Raw genomic sequence first — 24298 nt, 5'->3', positions numbered from 1 at the left:
GGTATATTTTTATAAATTGTTAAGTTATTACCTAGTATCACCCTGGTTTCATTCAGAAGCATGAAATGCTAAATGTCCCTTCTGTGGGACGAATGAAGGTATTCTGATTCTGAAAATAGGCACAACACACACACCACGCTGTGCTATTGATGTACTGTCATCATATTTGTGGAGCACAAACAGGATTAGTAGTAATAACTGATTCACCCAGACTATAGAGATCACCTTTTGTTTTTAATACCACTCTTAGTTTCAGGTAATTCAGCCTGTACAGAAAGGAGTCCATCTTGCATGTCTTGTGCCAAGTTCAAACAGCATTTTCGGAAAACAATCAGCTCCAGCACCAACTCTCTATTGCTTTAATCACATACATTTAGACACAGCAACAATTAAGTAACAAATTGCCATGGGAGGGAAACATTGCATGTATACAAGCGCAAACAAACCTTTATCAGTCTTTTTTTGGTACAGCACATTGAGGCAGCCCTTCTTTGCCCACTTTTGGTTGTGCCGTGGACATGATCACATATCCAAACTGCAAGAGAAAGTGCTCTAAATGCTGCTCAATGAACAGACACTCCTGGCTGGTTTTTATCTCAGATACACATGAGAAGATGACCCAATAATGGAAAACAAAAAGAACAAAAACACCCAGCAACAATAAATCAGCCATTACTACCAATGCTGAACACCTGTCTAGTGATGATGAGTAATAATTTCAGTACCAATTCATACATAAACAGATTTACAACATTGGTGGCCATGAATGTTTTAAGAAAAGAGGCATCAGCCATCCAACAGGTTTACTATGAGTAGAAAAATAAAACATTTGGAAAGCCAATGTTCGCTTAGCCTCTATTCAAACTATGCAGCAGCAAAAGCAGCAGCAGCCCTGGCCGGTAGATGTTATGTTGGACTACACAAAGACACACACACACTGTCACGCATACAAACATACATGCACATATTCTTTCAATGTGTAAAAATAGAAGATTGAACACAGCTAGTATATAGATAGATAAATGTACTGCTTAAAGTTGGACGTTTTCAAATCTGTGTTTTCCATAAACAATCAAGTACCTGTCTAAATCCGATAGAGATTTATACATCTTTTTCTCCACTTCTATACATTTTCTATAAAACAGACATGGCTTAAATTAATTAATTATTCATCATAACAGGCCTAAAATACCATTGCATTGCTCCTGTGCACTTTTACAAAACCCATTATATACTAAAATAAGAGAAAAAAAAAAAAAAGAATTCCAGCAAATGAAATCAAACCCGTTAAAGCTCACTACTGTCCCACTGTATTGTTTTGCTAGCTTGAAGGAACATGAACCAGAGCACACAGCAGGCACCCACCTGGGATGTTGAAAGTATAAATGACAGAAAGATTAAATGTGGTAAACATCGGTGATGTGCAGGCGTGACGGGTGTCTGCTGTAAAGTGGTTCAAAGAAGCCATGAAGAAGGGAATTTACATTCTGAAGCCCTACTTGAAAAATCTCAAATTTAGTGACTGTATTCTGGTCTTAGTGCACAAAAGTACCCCTGAGTTTTAGGACAGGGTAGATGCTTTATCATTTAGAGCACCGTTGTGGGGGGTGGCTACATAACCGGGGGTCTATGAGGCTCTTTTGGGAATGGCGGGGCAAAAGATATGGTCCTGTGCTAACAGTGCTGTGGGAATTTTGAGCTGAGAAGAAGCATTACTGGGGGAATACGGTGCGGTGGATAAGGCTCAGGTTTACAATGTCATGGTCATCCTTGGTCACCCACCCCTGCCTGCAACCACTCTTTTATATGAGGTCATATTTCTAAAGCAGCCAACACCTAAACATGACTTCACATCACCAGGTTCTTGGGCTGGGGATTTTTCAGATTGCATGTTACATTGACTTTAGGTTTGTACTTTCTCCTCCTTCCCTTCCTACCTCGTAGGAAAATCCCTGCTCTGTATTCCTCTTTCCTACAGTTCATACAGTTTGTTCTCTGGTCTCACCTGACCCTTCCCTCCCCGTTTATTTCAATGCTGATTTAGACCGCTCGGTTTCTGGGTCCACAGGCTCAGTGACATGGCTGTTGGGTCACGGCCTCTCCCCGCCCCCCCATAGCAGAAAGTAGCTGTGTTGAGGGCGTTGTACACTAATCAATGGGAATTTTGTCATCCAGTTCCAGTGGCCTGTCCTCAGTGGCCTCTTCAAGCCTCCCCAGCTCCTGCAGCTGCTGCCGCCTCTGCACCTCCGCCTTCAGGTTCTCCAGATCCTTTTGGCTGAAATGCAATACCAAAAAAGAAAAAAGTCAATATCCGACTGCCTGTAGAGGCATTTCTGGTATAGATTAACCATTTGAATGTTTTGGTCTTTTATTTATAACCATACTCCGATATGTTATTTCCACCAAGGCCTCGATTATATTAAAAAGCTACTGTCGAGTTCACATCTACAATGACTAATCGCTTAGCAGATAGGCAGAAAATGTAATTGCATTTTCAGTAATTTTTTTTATACAATTCTGCAGAAATTCTATTTTCAGCATCTTCAATCTAGATATTTAAAGGGGACCTATCATGCAAAATGCACTTTTGTACGTCTTTTATACATGAATATGTGTCCCCGGTGTTCCAGGGAACTCACCAAGTGTCAGAAAACACAACCCTCTCTATTTTCCTCCATACGCAAATCTCTAAAAAAGGGGCTGCAACGGATCTCATAAAAACTGATCCAGATTTGAACACTGTCCTGACGTCAGGACAGTGGCACTACGGCTATTGGGCCAACTCCACCAATCAGGAGGAGACAGCCACGGCCATTGCCGTTCGAAAGCGCTGGAGACGCTGTAGTACATATGCCAGGCCAGTAGATGGTGCTGTTCTCACAGAATCTGCCCTTGCAAAAACAGAGCTAGAAATGGTCAAATTGAGCAAAATGAGGCATGGCTAAAATGCATGATCTGTTTGGTATTTTGAAAAAAAAAAAAAAGTATAAATATGCCTTATATAGGTATGGTCCTACACTATATTATTCAAATATAGCATGATAGGTCCACTTTAAATGTTTTTCCTTGTTTAGATCACTTTAAACTAGATATAGTGTCTAAGTTAGTAATTTACAGAAATAACCTCTGACTTAATTTGACAAACATTAATCATTACTGGCTGAACTGTCAGGGATAACTTAGTCACATAATAATCCAATATCATACTCCTGGAAATTCATAACTTAGTGTTTAATGTCAGATTTATTTTAGGAATAAAAAAGGCGCTGCAGGTGTTTAGGGCATTGTGTACCTGAGCGGTATGAAGATGATGCCGTTGATAATGTTGAGCTGTTCCAAGACACTGGCCATGCTGGGAGCAGTGAACTGCAAAAAAGGAGGAAATAAAAACATGTCATCACTGCTAAATGGTGGCGATGAAACAGATAGAAGCACAGAAAGACGTCCCGAGTCGGTCAAATGATTTACCTTGAGCGGCGTGATGCTGGCGTTGGAGCCGTTCTTGTAGATCTCGTTCATGGTTCTCTGCAGAGATACTGCCTGCTGGGTGAGATACTTCAGGTACTCAGAGCTCTCCTTGGTCTTCTCATGTGCCTCGCCCATCTGGGAGGAGAGGAAAAACAACAAGACGAAATTAATTCATCAAGACTGACAAAAGAAATGTGCGCCAGACGGTCTGTAGTTACGCAGGGCGCACCTGGTTCTTGTAGATGGTGTAACCCTCCTTCTCGTGCTGCAGCGCAGAGCGGAACTCAGCTTTGCTCTCGTAAACTCTCGCAACCAAATGATGGCTGGAAAAAGAAGATAAAACAAGGGCCAGATAAATAATAATGTCAGTATAACTACTTTATGCATACAGACGATTAATCTTTCCTCACCTGAGGGCCACTTTGAGGGACCGGGCTCCATGGTACTTTGTGTTGATAGTCAAGGCGTTCTCCAGGAATCTCAGTGATAAATCATACTCCATTACACCGTGCAGCACCAGACCAATGTTACTCTGTGGAAGAGCACAAAGACCAAGGAAAGCAGTCATTTTAATTGTTCCTTTTATCTTTTTTTAAGGGCTGGTTTTACTTCTTTTTTTTATTACACACTTCATTGCCATTGAAGAATTATAATTTGAGCTATCCAGTAAGGATTCATAAATCCTGAAATCAGTTTTTTTAAGTATGCCTTTTCTGATGGTTGTTTGAAGCTTTACCACGATGTCTAGACCAGTGGACACCTAACGGCTACTGCTTTAGGCTCAATACTAAATGTATACATAACATTTTTTAAATAACACTTCTGGTTAGATCTGGTCTCTTTAACAATTAGCATTTGTTCACTGAGAACCAGCTCTAGTCTTTTGAGTGTGAGGATGGAATTATTAACTTATTCTGTATCAATGAATTACTACAGAAGCAGTATTTCCCCCCCTTCATATAAACAGTAAAGACTGCACTCACGTCTAGCAGTGCCATCTCGGGGTGGTCTTCCCCGGAGACCACCAACATGAGGTAACGGGCGCGGTACAGCAGCTTTAGGGCCGTCGACAGCTGGCCGTTGGCAAAGCAGTACAGAGCCAAGTGCATCTGGGAACAAACAGGAAACACACATATAGGTTAACGGAGAAGGAATCATCTTTAGCATGAACCAAAGACTCCTACATCTGGTGTAATAACTTACATATTCTTGAACGGTGTTGGGGTGCTCGATGCCCAGGACTCTCTCACTCATCAGAACAGCCTTCTGCTGGTTACTGAGAGCCTGTGGGTGAATATTAAAAAAAAAGAGGTCATTTGGTGACATAAAATTAAAAAAAACACAAAGTTAGAGTTATTATATTTCTGCCTACCTCAGCGTGGTCTCCCATGATATAGTTAAGGCGTGCCAGCAGGCGCAGGCAGGCACAGATCTCCACATGCATGGCTCCGTACACATTGTTGAAAAGATTCAGAGCCTCGTTGATCAGCTCACATCCCTCCTTCAGAAAACCTGGACGTGCAAAGAAAGGGGAGTAAGATACATTTAGTCGTAAAGACAGAAAGTATAGATTTTAAATTTGGTCAGAATCTATACCAAGTAGGTTTACTCTGTATATTGTTACAAAAATAAACACAGTAAGATCATTTTTCGTTGTAAAGTTTGACAAAATATAGAAAATAGATATTGTAAAATTATTATACTAAAAATACTTAAAAAATAAAAAAGTATACAGAAAAGGAAATACAATAAGACTATGGCAATGAAATAAATCCCCATGTCAGAATAAAAAAATAAAAGAGCTGTGCAAAAATAAATGTGCAAAATTGGGAAATAAATGTTTATGCATGATTCAATCTTTCAAGAGAAGACGTGTCTTGATATAAGCCTCTTTGATATTACATTTCTTGAAATAAGACGCTTTGATACAAGGCTTTTTCTCGCGGGTTACCTTGCTGCACTTTGGCCTGGCCGCTCTGGAAGAAGTGGAAGGCATCTGAGGCTTTGGGGTTCACATGCTTCACAACAGGGAAAATATTCAGGATGTCCTCCTCTGTGAGGGCAGGCTTGTGGCGGCTGTCAAAGTTATACTCCTTTAGGAGAATCTAGAAGGAAAATGAGAAGAGGAAGACATTTAATGAAGGCCATTTGGTAGTGCCGTCTAGGCTGACATTACAAAAACAAATGACCGTTACCTGGATCCCAGTTTTTATGGAAATCTCTCTGAGCAGAGTGCTTTTCTGGAGGCCGTATTTCTCCACGACCAGGTCCACACTTTCACTGCACAACATAAAACAATTAATTTGTTAGAAATAAACACATACAAATAGGAACACTTCTTAAAAGAGAGTTTTCACATCAGATGGGGCCCTCACCACTCAATGGTGAAGTGATAGTAGCTGCTGGCCTCGGAGGCGATGTTCTTCCACATCTCGCTGGGCGTCAGGCTGGCCCACGCCGTGTTGTCTCCTCCGCCTGGGACCCTGTTGCGACGTTTGCGGTTTTTGCGGCGTGACACCAGCTCGTCGGGAGGCAGGTGGGCGACAGCGTCAGGGAAGGAGCTCAGGAAGCAGTTTAGGAAATGGCTTACAGCGGCAGAGAGGGCAGACAACTCCACACCCTGAGAGGAGGAAGAACATTTTCATTTCTCTCTTATTTATCACTTTGTTTTGTCCTTTCTTTTTTTGGTGCACAATGTGTCAAGCTAATATCTCAATTATATAGCATTGTACAACTTGTTAAGAATCACAACAAATTAAGTAAACAAGGAACAAATACAAATATTTTGTGGATCTTAGGTAAAAATGTATCAAACTGAGGTCAAGAAATGTTTGAATAAACACTACACAAGTATAGGATGCTAATAAATACACAATGTAATGATTTGTAGGGGGAAAAAAATAAGAAGAAAAGAAAATATGTTAAATCTAAAACACATTATTCTTTTACAGATGAATAATAACGTGAAATGTTACCAACCTGGAGGTATGTCTTGAAGAAGTGTTTTGCACATCTGGTGATCATCTCAGTGATTCCTATTCTCTAAAGTATTTAAAAAAAATACAAATATTAGAAGGAAAAAACACCAAAATAAAAGTAAGGGACCGTGCTGGTTAGATATAGACTCACATAGAAGTGCTCCAGCTGGGCTTTGGCCGGGGTCTTGTCCACAAACTCCAGGACGTTGCCCAGATAGCGGACGTTGATGCCTCTCTGGTGCAAGGCCTCGGTCAGTGTGGCTCCATCCATGGGCAGAGCGCTGTGGTCCAAACAGTCTTTAACCTGGTCATAAAAACACACAAATGGATTTAAACTCAGATAAACAAAAAGAGAAATGAAAGCCCTTTATGAGTTGTATCTGTGGGAAGTGTGTGTCACTGACCAGTGATGGGATCTGACAGGAAACCAGGAAGGCTGCAGCGTCTTTGAGAAGCTGCTTCTGCTTCTGGATATCATCTGCAGCGTCTTCTGGGAAACGTACTCCTGGTTCAACAACACATGCACACACATTAAGGGCTGCTATTGTCCAGTGAAGAGTCATTTACTCTTTCTCTCTCATCATTTCAAAAATGGACAAAAATGTAAAACGAGCAACAAGGAATTTAGACACTGACATATCTGACAGTTCAGGGACATTAAATAGTTATCTTTCTAAGGTTATACACGTCGTTTCATAATGTATTAAAAGGTCCCCTAATATACTGTTTTTCATCAATATATTATAGGTCTCAGATATATACAAAACATGTCTCTGAAGTGTTTGGCTCGAAATACCAAACACCTATTGAAGCATGACATAAACCCCTCTGTTTCAAAAGTACTGATTCTCTGTCTGTTACTTTAGATGAAAATAAGGAGCCACTCCCCACGCCCCTCTGTGAGATATTTAGTTAAAAAAAAAAAAGAACACAATGGTGCTCTAGGAGGAGATTCAGGTGATAAGGTGGGGGGGGGGGGGTTACCTTGGTTGGTTATTGGCTAATGGTTACACAAGCCAAATAATCGTTATGACATCATAAAGTGGCCAAAATCTGATCAGCTCATTTTCAGACAGGTTTTAATATAAATGGATCAGGACAACAAGTGAGCCAATGTTTTTTCCTGAAACTTTCAGAATCTCTTTACACAGAGGGGGACACATGTTGATGTATAAAAGACGTGAAAAAGTGGATTTTGCATAATAGGTGACCTTTAAAGCCTCATCATCTCTAAATCAAATTAGATGACCAGTTCTCAGCTCAAAATACTTGTTTAATTTGTCTTGCACTGGTTGATTAACATATGGTTATTAATCCTTGTGCTCACCTGGGGAGAAGATGTCGGGGTTGAAGCGAATGTCAAAAGATGTGTTGCTGATTGAGCCGACTGCCTTGCAGGCATTCAGGACGACCTCTCGGCTTTTGGGATCTATTTTTTATTAGGATCACATATATCGAAAGACGCAAACATTTTAAAAGTGACGACGACACACACAGTTTAGTCATTGTAAATAAAAAAAAACTGAGCTTCTGTAGCCCCGAACAGACAGTGGCAATGTTGTAATTCAGGTGATTTTCAGCATTGAATAGTGATTTAATAAGCCTACTGTAGACATCGTACCCACTACCCTTGCAAAGTTATCAATAAACAAGCACTCAACATATAATCGACAAATTAGGTCAGGCAGATTACTGTGATTTAGTATCAATCGATTAGCATCACACACATTAGATTATGTTTGCATTCCAATATAATTTTGATTAATGAACAACGGTTATTAATTGTATTGGGTCAAATCCCACCTCAAAGGCATCACAGGGCGGGACAATTAGAGAGGGGCTGATTGGGGTCAACACTCTCCCCCTGCAGGCTGAGGACTGACAGGGACAGCTAGCCTGGTGGAAATAAGCCACTATAACCCAGTGCTTGACATTTCAATGCTCTACTGCTCTAACTATATAGACACACATATTCTAAAATCATCTGCATCAACACAAATGCTTGAATATCACTTTTTCTATGCAATCATCCACCAGAGTAGCTCTCCCTGCGTTGTCCTGGCCTTACATTTTGGGGGATTTTCGGACGTACCAATACAAGATCCATCTTCAGCAACTAAGGTCTGCGCCAGCTCTTTGGCCTGAGCCAATCCAGGAATAATTTCCTCAAGCTCCTTACCCTCCAGTGGGCTCTTGCATTCCCCGTTCTGAGGCCTGTTTGTGGTGGGCTTTGAGGATTTGTCTTCCCCTGCAGTCGCTGCCTGTGAAGCAGCAGAGGTGTTGTTCTCTGTCGGGCTTGGGCTGTCTGTGGAGGCCTCTGTTGCACTGGTAGACTCTGATGCTGGGGTCTGGGTCATCTCTGCTTTGTTTTCTGTGGGTGTTTCAACAGTTTCTTTGATGGCGGGTACATTAGCTTTAGCGTCCTTGTTTGCTTTCTGTTGCATGAGCTGTAATGCGGCCATCTTCATGAAGAGAAGATATCTGCGAAGGATGAAAAGATAGTAAACGCGTGTATAAACTCTCCTGATGATGCTAGGACGCCCGACAGCGCAGACTCTTACCTGTGCTCAACGAAGGCCTCAATGAGCTCTTGGCGTAGACAAGCCAGGCGGTGGCGGTGTGGGCGAGGGAAGCCTTGGCGCTGACTCTCTGGAGACAGCTCCTCTCCATCCACAGGCAGGAAGTTGAGGTCAGGAGGGAAGGTACGGAGAAGGTCCAGGATGTAATGTCGGCCATCATTTCCGGTAATGCCCTTACATTCGACCGAAGAGCACAGCTCCACTGCCTCGTCCTTCTCATTCAGCACGTTGTGCCTCTGGACCTAACAAGTACACCCAGTAAAAGCTAATATGAACTTGTTGGAGAGACAGAGGATCAAAATATAAATCAGAAAAACAGTCTTTAAAGAATAAAGCTGACGATATTCTACATCGTTGTATGTGTCATCAAACTAGTATGCCTATCTACTTGCACAAAATATGCAAGCTCTTAATTTAACTGACCTTGAGTGGCCGGCTGGTTTTCTCCAGCAGCTCCAGGTATTTGCTGTGAGACACGACCGTCTTTCCGAAGTCGATGGAGCCGTAGATGACGCTCTGCTCCTGCTCTCGCTCCAGGATACCCGGGATGATGGACTGAGCGGTGACACGGTAGCCTCTGTAGTCCACCACCACCGTCCCCAGAGTGTACAGACCCTCCACATCCACCGCCCCGTACGCCCGGACTCCATTCAAGTCATTGGTGGGTGCAGCGTGGGCGGCAGCATCTCCACCCAGCTCAAGGTAGTGGTCCCGTACATCGAAGCCCAGGCTGAAGAAGATGTTGTTCCAGATGAACATCTGCATGCGTGTTTCCTCCCCTGGGTTGATGGCCATGACGTTGCCATCAATGACTGCCATGGCTCCTCGTGTGGCAGCTGCTGCAAAGTCACTGTGGACCTGCAGGTGAAAAAAGAAAAAGGAGAAATTGGTAAGTTAGAAGAATCTGTTATACATTTCCACATTACTTTGAGCATTAACAGAGTGACACAGCAGTTTTCTGCTCCAGTATCATCTGGTTGATCTTGTGTTAATTGTGTACCTTGAAAATGGCCCTCTCCCTCAGCAGGCGTTCAGGCAGGTTCTTCCTGGGCAGCTCTCTGGTGGTCTGCAGCTCCTCGTTCCAATCTCTGGTCTGAAGACAATCAGCACAAACATGTTTTTATACTGGAATGACTAGACATTTGTTTTCTGCCTGATGTGGTGCTTAGTTCAGATGATCCCACCTGTCCAGGTATGTGCTCCTCGTAACCCAGGCGGGAGGTGTAGGCGTCTTCAGCTCGAACACAGTCCATGGCGTGGTCTACCTGCGGAGCTGTCCAGCTGTACACCTGGAAGGGCGTTGCTATCCTCTCAAACGGATGCCTCTGGACCCTGCAGCAAAAACGCAGCATAATCATTTAAAAAGGCATCCTGTGTGGGGTCTTTTGCTCTTGTTGTAGACAGTTCCTGCATCATCACAATTGTAGCCAAATGAATGACAAAACCATCTTTCTTGTAATAAATGCTATATTTTAGTTTTCTTATTGTTCTTTAGGACTGTGAACTTCATGCCAGGACTTGACTGTAAACTGTTTTGTTATTGCATTGTTAAAAAAAGTGAAATGAAGATTAGAATAGAAGCACTTTAAAAAGAAAAACAACAAGACTTAAAGAGACAGGAAAATGAAAGGAGAGAGAGAGGGTTAGACATGCAGCAACAGTGTGTATGTCAGACATAAAAGCAGGCCTCTGCAGCAATTTGTCGTCTATTAGACATAGACATGTTTTCATCAATAGGGGGTGATAAAGGACATGGTTCTCTAAATTGTTCAAGCACAATGAAGTCATTTAGCATAAAGTGAAGTTATCTACTGGCAGTAAATGTTTTTACCTTTTCTTTTGCAGGGCAGTGAAGTTCTTCTTGAAGGCAGGGCTGATCTGGCTCAGCAGCTCCACCAGAGAATGGCTCAGGAAGCTGTGATTGGCTGGCTTAGGGTTAAAGGTATATGTAGTAGATCTGGAAGACACACAGACACATTACCATTATTATTCTAATTGTCATGGTTGGTTATTATGTTTTGTTTGCAACAAGTAAGTCTACTAACAGAAGAGAACCATTTAACAATCAAACAAGCATGAACTAGAAGTAGTTTTCCTGTATGAATTTAGCTCTGACAGTTTTTGACAAATATATGCCAAACTAGAGACTACACAATCTTGGAGGGAGGCTGGGTATTATGGCAAAACACACCTAGTCCTTCTATATAGGTTATTTTTACTATGAGAATGATAAATATCACAATATAGCATGTTTTATGGATATGTTATAAAAGGAATTAACACATGTAAGGAGTATTTGCTAATTTAAATAGGGAACTTCACTGCTGAATAAACAATATGAAATATAAAATGTTGAAGTGAAGCTAGAGAAATATTTAATGAAGATTACTATATATACTACCATATTGAGATCTTGAAATCTAAAATATTTCACATTAGATTTAGACAAAGTCATTGTGTAACACGATGTCTTTGTTAATTTTCTCATCACAATGCGATTCCATTGAATGAGAATCATATAATCAACAGAATAAAATATTGCTCAGCCCTGCATGAGAGGAACTTGAAATGGCTATGCCCAAAAACCATAATGCAGGTTTTAAATTCTTGCTGGCATCCAAAATGTGCATCCTGAAACTGTTAATGCCAAACGCTTCGTGTATTAGCTATGTGTACAGAGATTATACAGCTTAAAAGCTTGAGACTCCAGTGCAGGAAAAACATAAGATATGCATGTTGACTGACTGGTTGAGGTAGAAGCCGCGTGTCGAGGCAGTGATGCTGATGTGACGCTCCTCCACCGTCACCATGTACAGGTACATCAGGTCACCGTGCATCTTCCTGTTTCCAGGGGGAGGGTTCCAGCCGCTCATGGTCAGGACCTTCAGGCACTGCATCGGCTGTGGAAGCAAAGGAAAATACATTGAAAATGAGTCTCTAACTCTACTTAAAACACTTACTCAACACTACGTAAACATTTTCCTATAAATTGTATTTTGGTCGCAGTCAAACCTACACACGTGCAACATGAAGGTTTAACATATTGCATACAGTGTAACATCTGTAACATCATAGCCACACACACATATGTGCTTTTAATTTTAAGGACCACCCTACTGAGGCTAAACTTCAAGGTTGATGAGGGAGGGGTAAATGCTGTTGGAATTTGAATAAAATTCACCAGGAGAGTTTTCTTGACCATCATAACAAATTCCGGTGGTTGGAGCTTAAAATAAATGAATTTGAAAATGTACATAATAATAATAATAATAATACATTACATTTATAAAGCGCTTTTCCTGGTGCTCAAAGCGCTTACAAGCAAGTAAAACAAAATAACAACAAAAGTAGAAAGTGCTAAGCTAGGTGGAATAAGGGCAAGGGGTTAGTTGATTAGGAGTTGAAGGCAAGATACATGGCACTAAGGACCACCCTAATGCACATTGGTGAGAAAGTTTATTAAATGTAGTCTTAATTAAATGTAATCTTGCAGTTATTTAATCCTTACTGATGTTTTAAGTTTAAGGATGAAAGGCATTTACTACACTGTAGTCAATGAGTGTGTGGCAGGACAGAAGTCTGTGTGAAGATGAACAAATTGACATGAGGTTGTCAGAATGTAGGTGTGTGATTTCTTGCCTATATGAAGGCATCTGGCACAGGAAGTGTTTTATGATGCATGCGAGTACATTAGTTAAGCCAATCCATTGTAAGTGCTCCTGAATCGGCTCCAAATAAGTCAAAACTTGTTATAGTAGGACCAAATGTAGGGCAGAGCTCACTGCTTCTCACCTTCAAGTCTTTGTTCTGGGGCTGGAGGGGCAGCAGGGGGCGATCTTTGCTGCCGGGCAGGATGTGCTCTGGGGGGGTGCAGTCAATCTGCTCCAGCTCGTTGCCCTTTTTCTTTCGCTTACCACTATCTGTAGACAAATAAAAACATGCCATGTTAACATCTTCAGTCCGCCTACATGTTGCAACAGTCATGACACTGTACATTAAAAGAGATTATTAGGATTGTTTTAAGTGGGGTTGCATGAGGTCCTCATCTATAGTCAGTGTATTACCTACAGGAAATGACGGTCGAAAGAGAGTGGCTTATTTTCGCCACATAAAACAAAGGCCCACCCAAAATAATCAATATTGGTTTCAGTGTAAGCCATTACAGAAAATGTTCACCGCTATTAGACAGCCCTTTCTTATAGGGGACAGAAGTGATGATAGGCTCTCTGTAAAGCATTAAAGAGAGCCTTTAAACCATTACAGTGAGCATAGATGAGGGCTTAGCGATCTGTTGTAACACAATGAAAATAGTGTGAACATTTTTTATATTTTTTTAGGATGGGCCTTTCTTTCAGGTGTCTAGAACACGTTTTGCTACTGACTGTCAAAAACAGCCTTAATTCTGTGCTGGTACTTTAGTATGTTTCTCCAGACCAGGGGCAAGCTGACTGCCATGCACTGTATGATTATTACCTCATAGAACCACACTATAAACAATCCGAACTTTCCCTTAACCTGTTAAGCCCCAAGCCTGTTTTTCAGGTCTCAGAACAAATTACTATAACTTCACTTCTAAAAAGGGCTAAATTAATAATATTTTTTCTCAAAGCAATGAGAAACCTGTGAGTTAGGTGTAGAAAAGTCAGAATCAATATAGCATTTTTTTTATTTTAAAGTAAATTCAGATTGAACATAGTAAAAAAAATGTAAATTATAGTGTCCGTCCAAAATAAAAACATTACTTATAGTGAAAACCACCCTTGAATGACGGGATAGTAGACTAAAAGCTTTAGGAATCCAAACTATAACATATTATAAGTACCCTGTATCAAGATTGATGCAAAACAAGTGACATTTTACCTTTATAGAGAGATTTAGCAAAACAAAAAACACTTCTGGGGTCATTTGGGTGCATTTTTCATATCTCTGGAACCCATCGGTTGATTTTGATGATTGACACCTCTTTTGAACCGTTAGAGCCAATAGAATCGAGGGGAAGTTCCTAAAATCCATCTAAACATTACCCATTGGTGAATGCATGCCAGTACGCAAAAACGCTATCGAAGCAGTTCCTACCGTTGCTACATAGTTCAAACAATAACAACGGACTATTTTTGATCTGCCTGTCGGGTATTCTTTTACCCATAATGACCGCCACACTGCACATTATCCCTTACTTAACTTCGACCTCCGGGGTAAAAAAGTACCACCATTCAAAAGCTTTGTGATGCGGGTCTTGAAACAAAGCAGAGAAATGTTGACCGTTAGTGGCCACAGGTGCGAAAGCTCTCTCGAGCTACTGGAAGCCGAATCTCGGGGACCGGAGAAAATGGAGCAATATTCTCGCCACGCCAAGCAACAGCCTAGAACAACCTCAGCCTATACAAGTAACCACGTAAGCCATGCTACTGATGCTGGACAGTTTTTCAGTGGGTGCACAATAAACGGCAACATACACATTAATGTAAATAAATAGCCAAATAATCGATCAACGCTCTCTGTCTAATATGTTCGCTAGCTGTTAGTGTTGTTGCATAGCAACCACCTCGCACTATGTTTTGTGCAGAAGGCAACGGAGGGACTATTTTATTTTGAACATCATTATTTACTAATAAAAACTATTTAAATTAGAGTGTGTATTTGTCTTTCCTATTGCCACACTTGGTAACCGTTTTATAAAAGCAATAGCTCACTTCAAATATATGACACATGGAATATTAATATTTAATATTAAATATTGAACAGATTCGTATGTAATCATTTCAAAGTGACAGACACATTGGATTAACCTTCAGCAGCATTTCTATCGTTTTAATGCCATTGAACACAACTTTTGATCAGATAACAGCAAAGGTAAGACATATTTGTCGTTTTTGCTCAGTAAAGCTACGCTGCATGTTGTCTGGGTTTGCCTGAGCTGCCGCGAGTTTTGGTCGCACAGTGATGATACTTGTACCGCTAGAATCTGTGGAATCTCAGCTTTAATCTGATATCTTGTTTGTGCAGATCCGATAAGTAATAAAGTATTTATACCGTGAGTTCTGTGCTAAGTGCGTTAGCATTTTTTCGCTCGGGGCTAATTCAGAGGCTCGGCGTTAGAGTTGTGTTTCGGTAAAAATGGTTAATATTGTCTGATAGCTGAGTTTCTTCCCGTTAAGTGGATATGATACATTCATAGTTTGTTAAATGTTAAGAAGCCCTCAGACGCTGTTTCTTGCAAGATGTTGCGTTTTGCCCCTGGTACCGGGGGCATGGGGCTGAACTGGTTAAGAAATCCCGCTCCAGGATGATAAACATGGCCGTTCATCCCCCCTTAATGTCCCACACAGTGTCATACCTCCGAGGTCTCCATCGGTGAAGACACTGAGGAAGGAGAGGGAGTTGCAGTCCACTCCGTTGTAGGAGTCTGACGGGTCCAGACTCTTCAGCAGGTCTCTGATGTGGCGCACATGGATGCGGGCCTCGCGCACTGTGTAGGGTTCTGGAGGACATAGAGACACAAGAAACTAAGAGTCAGGCAGTGACACAGCGAGGGGTTTGACAAGAAACAGATCAAGCTAATGGACACTTTAATTATAATTCAATTTGTTTAGCCTTTTGCCAGCAGCTGCATATTCATATAACTTACTTGGACAATAACTGTGATTAAAGCTCAACCTTTTCAAGCTATGAAGCAATCTTTTATTTTGCTTCGTGGCACCACAATAACATCACAAACCCAAGTATAAATAAAGGTCTCTGACCTTCCACCACTTTGAGCAGCGAGCCTTCCTGCAGGCCCTCGATGGACTTGAGCTCAGCGAAGTTGTCCAGCACGTTTCCGTCGAGCTGAAGGGAGAAGCAGGTGCGATGGCAGGTGTCCTCCCGGTCCATCAACACCTGATGGATCTCCTGTACCATTTCCTGAGGAGACACCTGATGGCGGTAGGGGAGGGAGAGGAAGATCAGTATAGCTTCAGGAATACATGCAGCTTGAGATATGCAACCTGCTTTGGATCAGAGGAATTTTCTTTGGTTTCTAGTTTGAGGGGAAACAATGCTTGCACATTTTTATTGATCACACTGCAATGCAACCCGGTGTTCAGAATGAAAACAGTCCTGAGCTCAAACCTTATGCTGCACCCAAGCCAAAGTCAACGTTTATTTAATTCTTTCTCATAAACTCAACTTCCTAAAAAATAACTTTGGATGTCACACAATAGAAGCATACTTTTAAAATGGCAAACTAACAGGAAAGACAATATATGTTTTTCTTTATTTAAGTAGTAAAAGCTGTTCTACAGGTTAATTGATGTCTGGAGGTCGGGTGTTGGACATTTTAACTTGGAAATTCCAACCTCCAAAAATGTCTGGATTAGAATCATGGGTTTTCTAATATAATGTGGAAGAAGAAACATGGCGCTAATAATTTCCTTCTCTTTCGTAACAGTCGGCAGGTAAAATGCTGAAATATCTCAATTAGGTCACAAAATATTCTATAGAGAATATGATCTAACATTTGATTAAAAAAAAAAAAAAAAGAGTTTAGAGCGACAATATCACTGAACAGCTGGCGAGTTGACTGGCTGCTTGAGAGGAGGTAATCCTTACCTGCAGGTCAAATGGCTCTGTTCCAGGCGCCTGGATCTTAACAGTGAAGCCCGTGTCCTGGATCACTATCACTTCCTGTTCGTTGGAATCATCTCCTCCGTCCGCCTCGCTGTTTGCATCCTGCTTTGATTCTGCCTCCTCTGCATGATCATGAGCCCCATCACCATTCATTATGGCTGTATCTGCAGTGTGCCCTGCAATGGTTAAGACACAAAGGATTGTATTTAAACTTTAGTTGTTGGAGTTAAATTCGACAACTCTGACCAACGGTGCAGTTTAAAGCACATGTTAATTAATCTTTTTCTAGCATAGAATATCAAAAAGCATTATTCAATCATGTTGCCTTCCTCTTTAACTTTGAAAAAGTATTCACACCGGCGACGACATGTTCGGCTCTCTAGTCAGCACACTGTCTTTTCATACAGCGTAGTATCAAAGGGTGTAGATGCTGCACTGTCAAGTCATTTAAATTAATTTAGCTTAATATTTATGGTCGATTTTTTTGTGCATCAACAGTAACAACACCCGTCAATCACAATAAGAAGGGTTTTGAAAAAACAACTCAGTTTTCTACAAATCTTCAGATGTCATTAGCTTGTAATCTGATTAACAAGTAACACCACCGAGCAAGCAACCTGGCGTTGCTGTCAGGCAGAGTCCAGAGTCTGGATAACCCGACCGTAAACCTTATAAAATATTTATGAATGGGTGAACGACAGAGCTCAGGCACGGCTTGCTAGTGTTCCTACAAATGGATTTAACACAAACTGCAGAATAAGCAAGATATGATCTAAACTCTATGACTCTACTTAGATCAATCATCATCTGTTCAAGAGTAACTACTCTAAAGAGTTCTCAATAGAAACACCAAAATCACTAATGATTGTATCAAAAACCTTTGTCAATTAGTAACCAGGCCTTATTTTTGAGCAGACCTCAAAAGGAAACACCAACCTGCTGAAACCAACACTGTTGCGACACTGAGGGGAGTTTAACAAGGGAGCCTTGAGGGATTGAATACTAAAGGTTTCAGCATTCAAAAGAGGGAATTACTGGTCATTGCATGACTTGCACATTTAGTCAGCAACAAACCATTAGCTGCTGTCATTACACTGCTGCGGCATTAAACTTTCTAAATGACAGTTACTCATTATCTTTAAAAACCCAACATGATTTGTAAAACTAAGCTATTTGATGACCTCACTATAAATTCAACTTTTTCAGAGTAAGTACAGTTGAGGGTGAGAAACTCTGTGTTAAAAGGCGAGCATGTGGATGTCTCACTGGGACACAGCTGCTGGCAGCCAGAGTGTCCTTGCTCAGCTTCAAGGGTAAACAGCGTCAGGGTCGCTGGAGAGAAGGGCCAGAGGGAGGGGTGGAGCCTCATAACTGGACCACGACCCTGGGTGGGAATAAAAGGCACTGAAATGGTGGAGGAGCGGGGGAGGCAGCACAGGAGAGGGGAGACCGGCCACGCTCTGAATAACAAACACAACGGCTTCAGAGCCGATACGCAAGTTCATCGTGTCACAAACAACGCGAGAATTTGGGCTTGCTGCTAAGAGTTTCAGTGCAGCTGTCGTTGTTTTCACTGACAGCACACCAACGTTTAAGTTCTTATCAGATCTGAACTGTTTACATCTGAGAGGTTGAAACAATGTTAGCGGATTACCTCAGTAATTCTTCTCGTTAAACCTGCAAGCACCATGCAAGGCATTCGGTGCTGAGCAGGTCGTGTACAGTGGGGTTTTTAGTGCTTCTCTGCAAGTTACTAACATTCACTACATCAGAAAGGGAAGAGTACAAAGTGCCAGATTTCCGACTGTGATTGATGAAGCAATTCAGCAGTCCATTTGTTGCAAAACTAAAACCCCTTTGCTCCACATTAATGAAAGAAACGTTCAGTAGGAAGGAAGGGAGAGAATGGCCTGGGATGTTTTACAGTAAACAGGACTAATCTCATGTCTCCTTTGTTTCAAATGGAAGGAAGTAGAAATGCAAGATTGTTCCTCGATGCATTTCCTGTTGAAATTAGATATGGTTACAGTGAGACAGCAGTTTAATCTGACATTTCTGGGTACCAGTTTTGATAGGGGATACAACTGGATATCTAATAACGTGTTTGTTTTTTTGAAATTCTCTTTTTATTCAGCTTTTCACATGTTTACAGTCATAGATAATACAATATTCTCTGTAAGCCCTCTGTAGTCACAAATAATCACAAAACAAACTTACATATTTGTGGATAATACAGAGGCAGGCCTCACTGACCTTCAAACCAACATGTTTTTTTGTAATCATTTTTATTAAAGTTTTATTATTAAATATACATCGACAGTGCATCTACATATGCCTAAAAATAACACTGGCAGGTACGTTGAGTGACATGATAATAAGATGTTTGTCATCCATCATACAATCACACAATTGTGATTAGACTCCAGGTTACAAGGTGAAGGGAAATGTAAAGAATCAATGAAACAAGGACACAAAGACAGATAACATGAAAAAAAATAAAACACTACAGCAAGGTTTACAATGCAACTGACCCATTTGTTCTTTCCCAGTAATCAAACTGCCACCTCATAGCAATTACTCACATGATCTCCTTTCAGAGCATGTAACACTTAGAGCTTTTCTTTGGTACGCTCTTCTATGGAGAAAAACAAAATGATAAATCTAGCGAGCTATTTATCCACTCTGCTACCTTTGACATGGGGACCCTGGCTGCTGCCATGGCAACATTAACCAGCCAGACAACCCTGAAAACAGCAGCAACACAACTCACAAGGTCTGTCTGTAATCATGTTAGCGGCATCACAAGCTGCCAACCTCCTGGTGGACGGACAGACCCTGAGTCATGTTTCTGCAAAGGAATTCAAAGCGGCAAAGACTGAATAAAAAGGTCTGTTTGAGATTTACTCTAAATGAGTCACTAAATTCTTCAGTTTCAAGCAATGAGTGATACTCAACACATCCCTGCATGCACCTTGTGACATGGGGTTGCTTGAAGATATTCCGTCATTCAAATAAGATAAAAATGTTAGGTACTGTTGCTATAAGGGCTGCTACAAACAATTATTTAAATTATGAATGAATACGTTTATTATTATTATTATTATTATTATTATCTAGATTCCTTGGTCGAGGAAATGTCAAAACATGGTCGTCCCATTTTTCTCAAAGGTCCATTGTGAGTCTTTAAATGTTGTGCTGTGTCATTCAAAAACACAGATATTCAATGCAAAATATGAAAAAAAGAAATGCAGTAATACTCATATTTTAGAGCTTAGAGGAATTTCTGCTATTTTTGCATGAATTGCTTTAAGGAATAATGGGTCAACAAAATTGGAACTACTCGTTGATTCGAGTGGGGGGCTGTCCGATTTTCGATTTTGATCATGGTCAGTTTCTGGCATCCCTATGCAGGATGTGACATGGGGTTGCATGGCAATGTTCCTTTATATTAAGGGGTAAAAAGCTTAAAAGGTAAGGATGAATACAGTAGCTACGAGTGTGGACTGGTGAGGAAGATATTTATGTGCCATGTGCTGCTGGTATGTGTTGTAACTGTTTCAAATGTGCACTGACAGTCCAGTGTATCAACCATGTTCAGGCCATCAATCCAGCCACTGTCTCTCAAACATGAGTTTAATAGGAGGCCACAAGAAGCAGCTATCATTTTCATTATCAACTCCTCAGGTTTCTTTATTAAATTACTTGGGCCATACATGTCAATGTGAAGTGCAAGATGACACCCCAGGTTTCTTGTTGTGTACAAGCAACACTTTAAGACTAAATAAATAAAGTTATTATCACATAAGACAAAGAAATTCTGCACAATTGAAAAGCTAGATCTCAAAATAGAAGTTGCATGGCATTTTGCTTTCCAAACTACACCAAATTGTTAATTATTTAATCAATACACTATTTGTTTAGGCTCTCCAATGAAGCATTAGCATACAATGCTCCATGTGGAAGGACTGAAAGACTGGACAGCACATAGCTTACATCAATAATCACCCAGCCAAAAAACGAGATTAATTAAAAAGCATTCAGCTCAGCAGTTTATCTTCAAAGCAGCACAAACTCATCATTCACAGGTAAAGCAGTGGGGCAGTCATGCCTGTGTTTTCCAATTAACTGACACGGGCAGAGACGACTCAAGGTCCCACATGTGACACACGCAGACGCTGCAGCAGCACTGCCTTTAAGTGCTCCACAAGTTGTATAACATTAACTTCACATGCTGACAGTCTAATCTTCTTCTTTATCCGAGTGCTGCTACTCCGCTACCACTACTTTTATCTTCCAGTATACTCACCAGCTTACACGGCTGTTCAAGTATTATTAGCGTAACCTTCCTTCACTGTGTATGCACCATCATGACTTTTTTTTTTTTCTACGACAACCAGCTTCCGCTTCCCGGTCAAGAAGGGACACTCGATCTGATCTTCCCCGGCGGGGAGGAGAGAGGGGCCCGCTTTAGTGTCACGACCGACCGCTGGACACTTCTTCCAACTTACATCTCTTAAAGTTCGCCTTTTAACAATCAAAAAACGCAGAGAGGTAACGCATATAAAACTTAACTTGTAGGACACAAAAATAAAGTGCGACAGTGTACATGAACCCCCCTGTGATAATGTGCAGAGTGTGCCGCTCCACTGAAGGTGACCTTCAGTTCATTCAAGCTGCAACGGAACATGTGTTGATACGAGCTAGCACAACAGGAGTTGCAGCACTGTGATACGTGAACAAATCATATGATATGCAGACTGTTTGTTTGTTACAAGAAAATAACTCGTTTTCATGTGCTCTAATGGGCATGAAGCGATGCGCCGACTCACGAGAGCGACTGCTTGCTAGTGAGCCAGCTAACATTAGCCGCATACTCAATGAGAAGGCTAATGCTAACATACCGGTTAACCTGGTTTCCTTGTGGTGTCAGTCTGAACTTGGACTGCATGCTTAACTATGACCCTTGCATGATTAAAGTGTCGGATCCCGATGTTGCTAGCTTGCCAATTAGCACAGATGACCACCAGACAGCTTAGCATATGCTGCTAGGTGCAAGGTGGACCCTCTAAACTTGGAGAGGCTAACTAGTAGATGAAGGGAGGAGGGGGGTGCATCCCACAGACCACCACCTTGAATTGGGACTGAGGACTTTTAAGTCACATAACAAGAAAGCATGGAATGAAATGTCATTAGCTTTAGTGGATGCTATGCAGAGACATTAAACACGACATTTAACAAACCACACAAATCCGATAATGCACATGGATGCTGGCTAAATGAAGTTGCCCTAATACTGTGTGTTATATGATGCGAGTTATCAGTGTATTTATAATGCATGCTAGGTGCTGTAACTTGAGTCAAAGAGGCTTACCACAGCCGCAGGGATCCTTCAGATGTGTCTTGCTGGTTTCTTTGCCGTCCTCCTGGGCTCCATCCCCGGCTTCATCCGCAAGATCAACCGGATTACAGTTAGGCACTGACGCCGGGATGTCATCTGTCTTGCTCACCATGGTGGGCAGTCAGTGTGGCAACAGAAACCCCCCAGCAGCTTAGCTTCAATACGTGAGTCTGAGGAAGAAAATACAAAAATATGCTTCTCTCCGGCTATCAGCAGGCTAGGTGGCTACATGCGAAGGGTACAAGCTTACAAAAACAAGTCTATTGAGGAAGGACAGTGCTGTACATGGTGCTGATGATCACACGTGGTTTCCTCCTCTCCTCCCCTTGACCTATTTGCCTTTGCGTTGCACTTCCCCACCCACCCGCTACGGAAAGCCACAAGAGACACATCGTTTTTACAAACTCATATTTGATTTTTATGGGAAATGTAGATTTTATCTTTAGCACTTGAACATAAAAAGTCAACAATGGCTGAGTAGAAAGACAAAGTGTAACAATACTATTTAATTTACTTGAGTGATCATTGACAGTTGGATGTCACCAACTGCTAGCTAGCAGTTGGTGACATCCAACTGTCAATGAACCTCCATACTTCAGCTCACTGACCAAATTATTATATACAGCTATAGCTTGATTAACCTGCTTGGGGATTTATATGTATACTGTGAAGCATTGTCCATATTAAGTAAGATAAAATAGAATTGAGTTATTCCCACAGGAAGTTTTTCTCTGTTTAATCCCTCCACCATCATAAAGTGAGATCAATCGACCCTTCAAAGATACATCATTTCTATTTTTACCCTTATGGTAACTTCAATACTTAGTAAAATGAATACTTAAAATATTTTTTTAAGTATTCATTTCCTGTTTTTACAAACAGGAAATGTTGAAGCACTTCCACCCTGGTATGAAATAAAACACATCTATTTTGTCCTCCGAAAACAAATAGTCTCTCCCAGAAGGCTCACATTAACATTGATCCTTTACTTTTTTCCTTATATAATGAACGAGTTCAGAGCAATCTATTCCTCACTACCTAACAAAGACCCAATTTGGGCTTGAAACATACTTTCTGTCAATGTATTAAAGCTGCGGACATGTTGCAGGGTGAATATACAAGTGTTATGACTCCTTTGGGAGATAAAAGCTCCTTCTCATACAACATAATACTGAGAATATGTGTGTGGCCTGAGAGCAGATTTTTACATTTTCTCCAATTGCTTTTTACTCATCTGATAATGAAGTAGTACATTGTACATATCTTAAAGGCAATAATAGTCTTTTTCAGAACACTGAATTGCTGTATAGAATGGAAAGAGCTCATTAAAATATATTTTAGTACCAATTATTTTACACCCCGAACCATGTATAAATCATGCAACATTATTTTGTTATATAATTTAATTTGTTGTCAACACAAGAAAATAATTGCGATAAAAAAAATCTAGCTCCACATTAGGGCTCAAATAATTGATTGTTTGAATGAGGTTATGGCTAACAATTATTAATTATTTAATCAACTATTGTTTGGTCTATTAAATGTAAGAAAATGAGGAAAAATGCCCTTCCCAGTTTCTGTAACTACAAGGTGATGTCTTTAAATGTTTTGTCAGTCCAAACCCAAGAAATGTTAAGTTTTATAAGAAAAAAAACAAGGAAAAGCATTAAATCATCATGATTTAGAGGCTGAAAACAGATTTTTGTATGAAAAGTTGTTTCAATGATTAATCAAATATATTGCCCGGTGTACTTCATATTTCAATGAAAAGGAAAATAATTTAATTGAACCACCTGCAAAAAAGGAGTTAGAATTTCTCTGGCAAACTTTAAAGCAACAATAACGAGCAGACAGCAGACTACACAATCCTTCATTTTATTCCAATGAAGTGTACAGTAGATCAATATAGGAAGCTAACACAGTATATGCGGTAATCAGTCAACAGTTTATGCTCACCCGAGGACCAAACCACCATTCAACGACCCAGAGCCATGTCTCCATGTTGGGTGCATTATTGCTAGAGACCACATAACACGTCAAACAAGATGCTTCATGGTGCCGCATTAAGTCCACAGACATGTTTCTCTAGAATGCTAAATAAAATGATTGGACCTCAGCCAGGAGAGGAAGAAGCTGCTTACATTTGTTAATACTATGAGGATTAGGGTTATTATAAAGGCGTTCAGAAAGATGGAAGACGTTAAAAAGTTTAAAACAAAATCAGGCGATGAAGATTTTCTCTATTCAGCTGAAATATTCATGACATC

General features: G+C 40.8%; 1 protein-coding gene across 3 annotated transcripts; it reads right to left on the bottom strand.

Annotated features, from left to right (window-relative positions):
• Positions 1–213: 213 nt before the first annotated feature.
• cluha (clustered mitochondria (cluA/CLU1) homolog a) lies at positions 214–22335 on the bottom strand. 3 transcript variants are annotated; one of them, XM_034115034.1, is made up of 27 exons: positions 22005–22335; positions 16616–16809; positions 15769–15940; positions 15363–15506; positions 12818–12945; positions 11771–11925; positions 10857–10982; positions 10210–10357; positions 10026–10118; positions 9449–9883; positions 9008–9267; positions 8539–8927; positions 7774–7875; positions 6851–6951; positions 6598–6750; positions 6448–6510; positions 5844–6088; positions 5664–5748; positions 5420–5573; positions 4841–4980; positions 4672–4752; positions 4452–4577; positions 3879–4000; positions 3698–3791; positions 3469–3603; positions 3293–3366; positions 214–2275 (listed from the first exon to the last, which is right to left on the bottom strand). In XM_034115034.1, the coding sequence occupies exons 1-27, from the start codon at positions 22141–22143 to the stop codon at positions 2149–2151; spliced, it is 4185 nt and encodes a 1394-aa protein (XP_033970925.1). In that variant the 5' UTR covers positions 22144–22335; the 3' UTR covers positions 214–2148. The 3 variants fall into 3 exon arrangements, with proteins under 3 accessions (XP_033970925.1, XP_033970926.1, XP_033970927.1); XM_034115035.1 differs by having other exon boundaries at positions 8626–8927; XM_034115036.1 differs by lacking the exon at positions 22005–22335 and adding an exon at positions 20940–21028.
• Between the last annotated feature and the right edge of the window lie 1963 nt (positions 22336–24298).

Source organism: Trematomus bernacchii, unplaced genomic scaffold (genome assembly GCF_902827165.1).
Source record: "Trematomus bernacchii unplaced genomic scaffold, fTreBer1.1, whole genome shotgun sequence".
NCBI classification, from domain to species: domain Eukaryota; kingdom Metazoa; phylum Chordata; class Actinopteri; order Perciformes; family Nototheniidae; genus Trematomus; species Trematomus bernacchii.
This window is presented reverse-complemented; position numbering and strand designations above follow the sequence as displayed.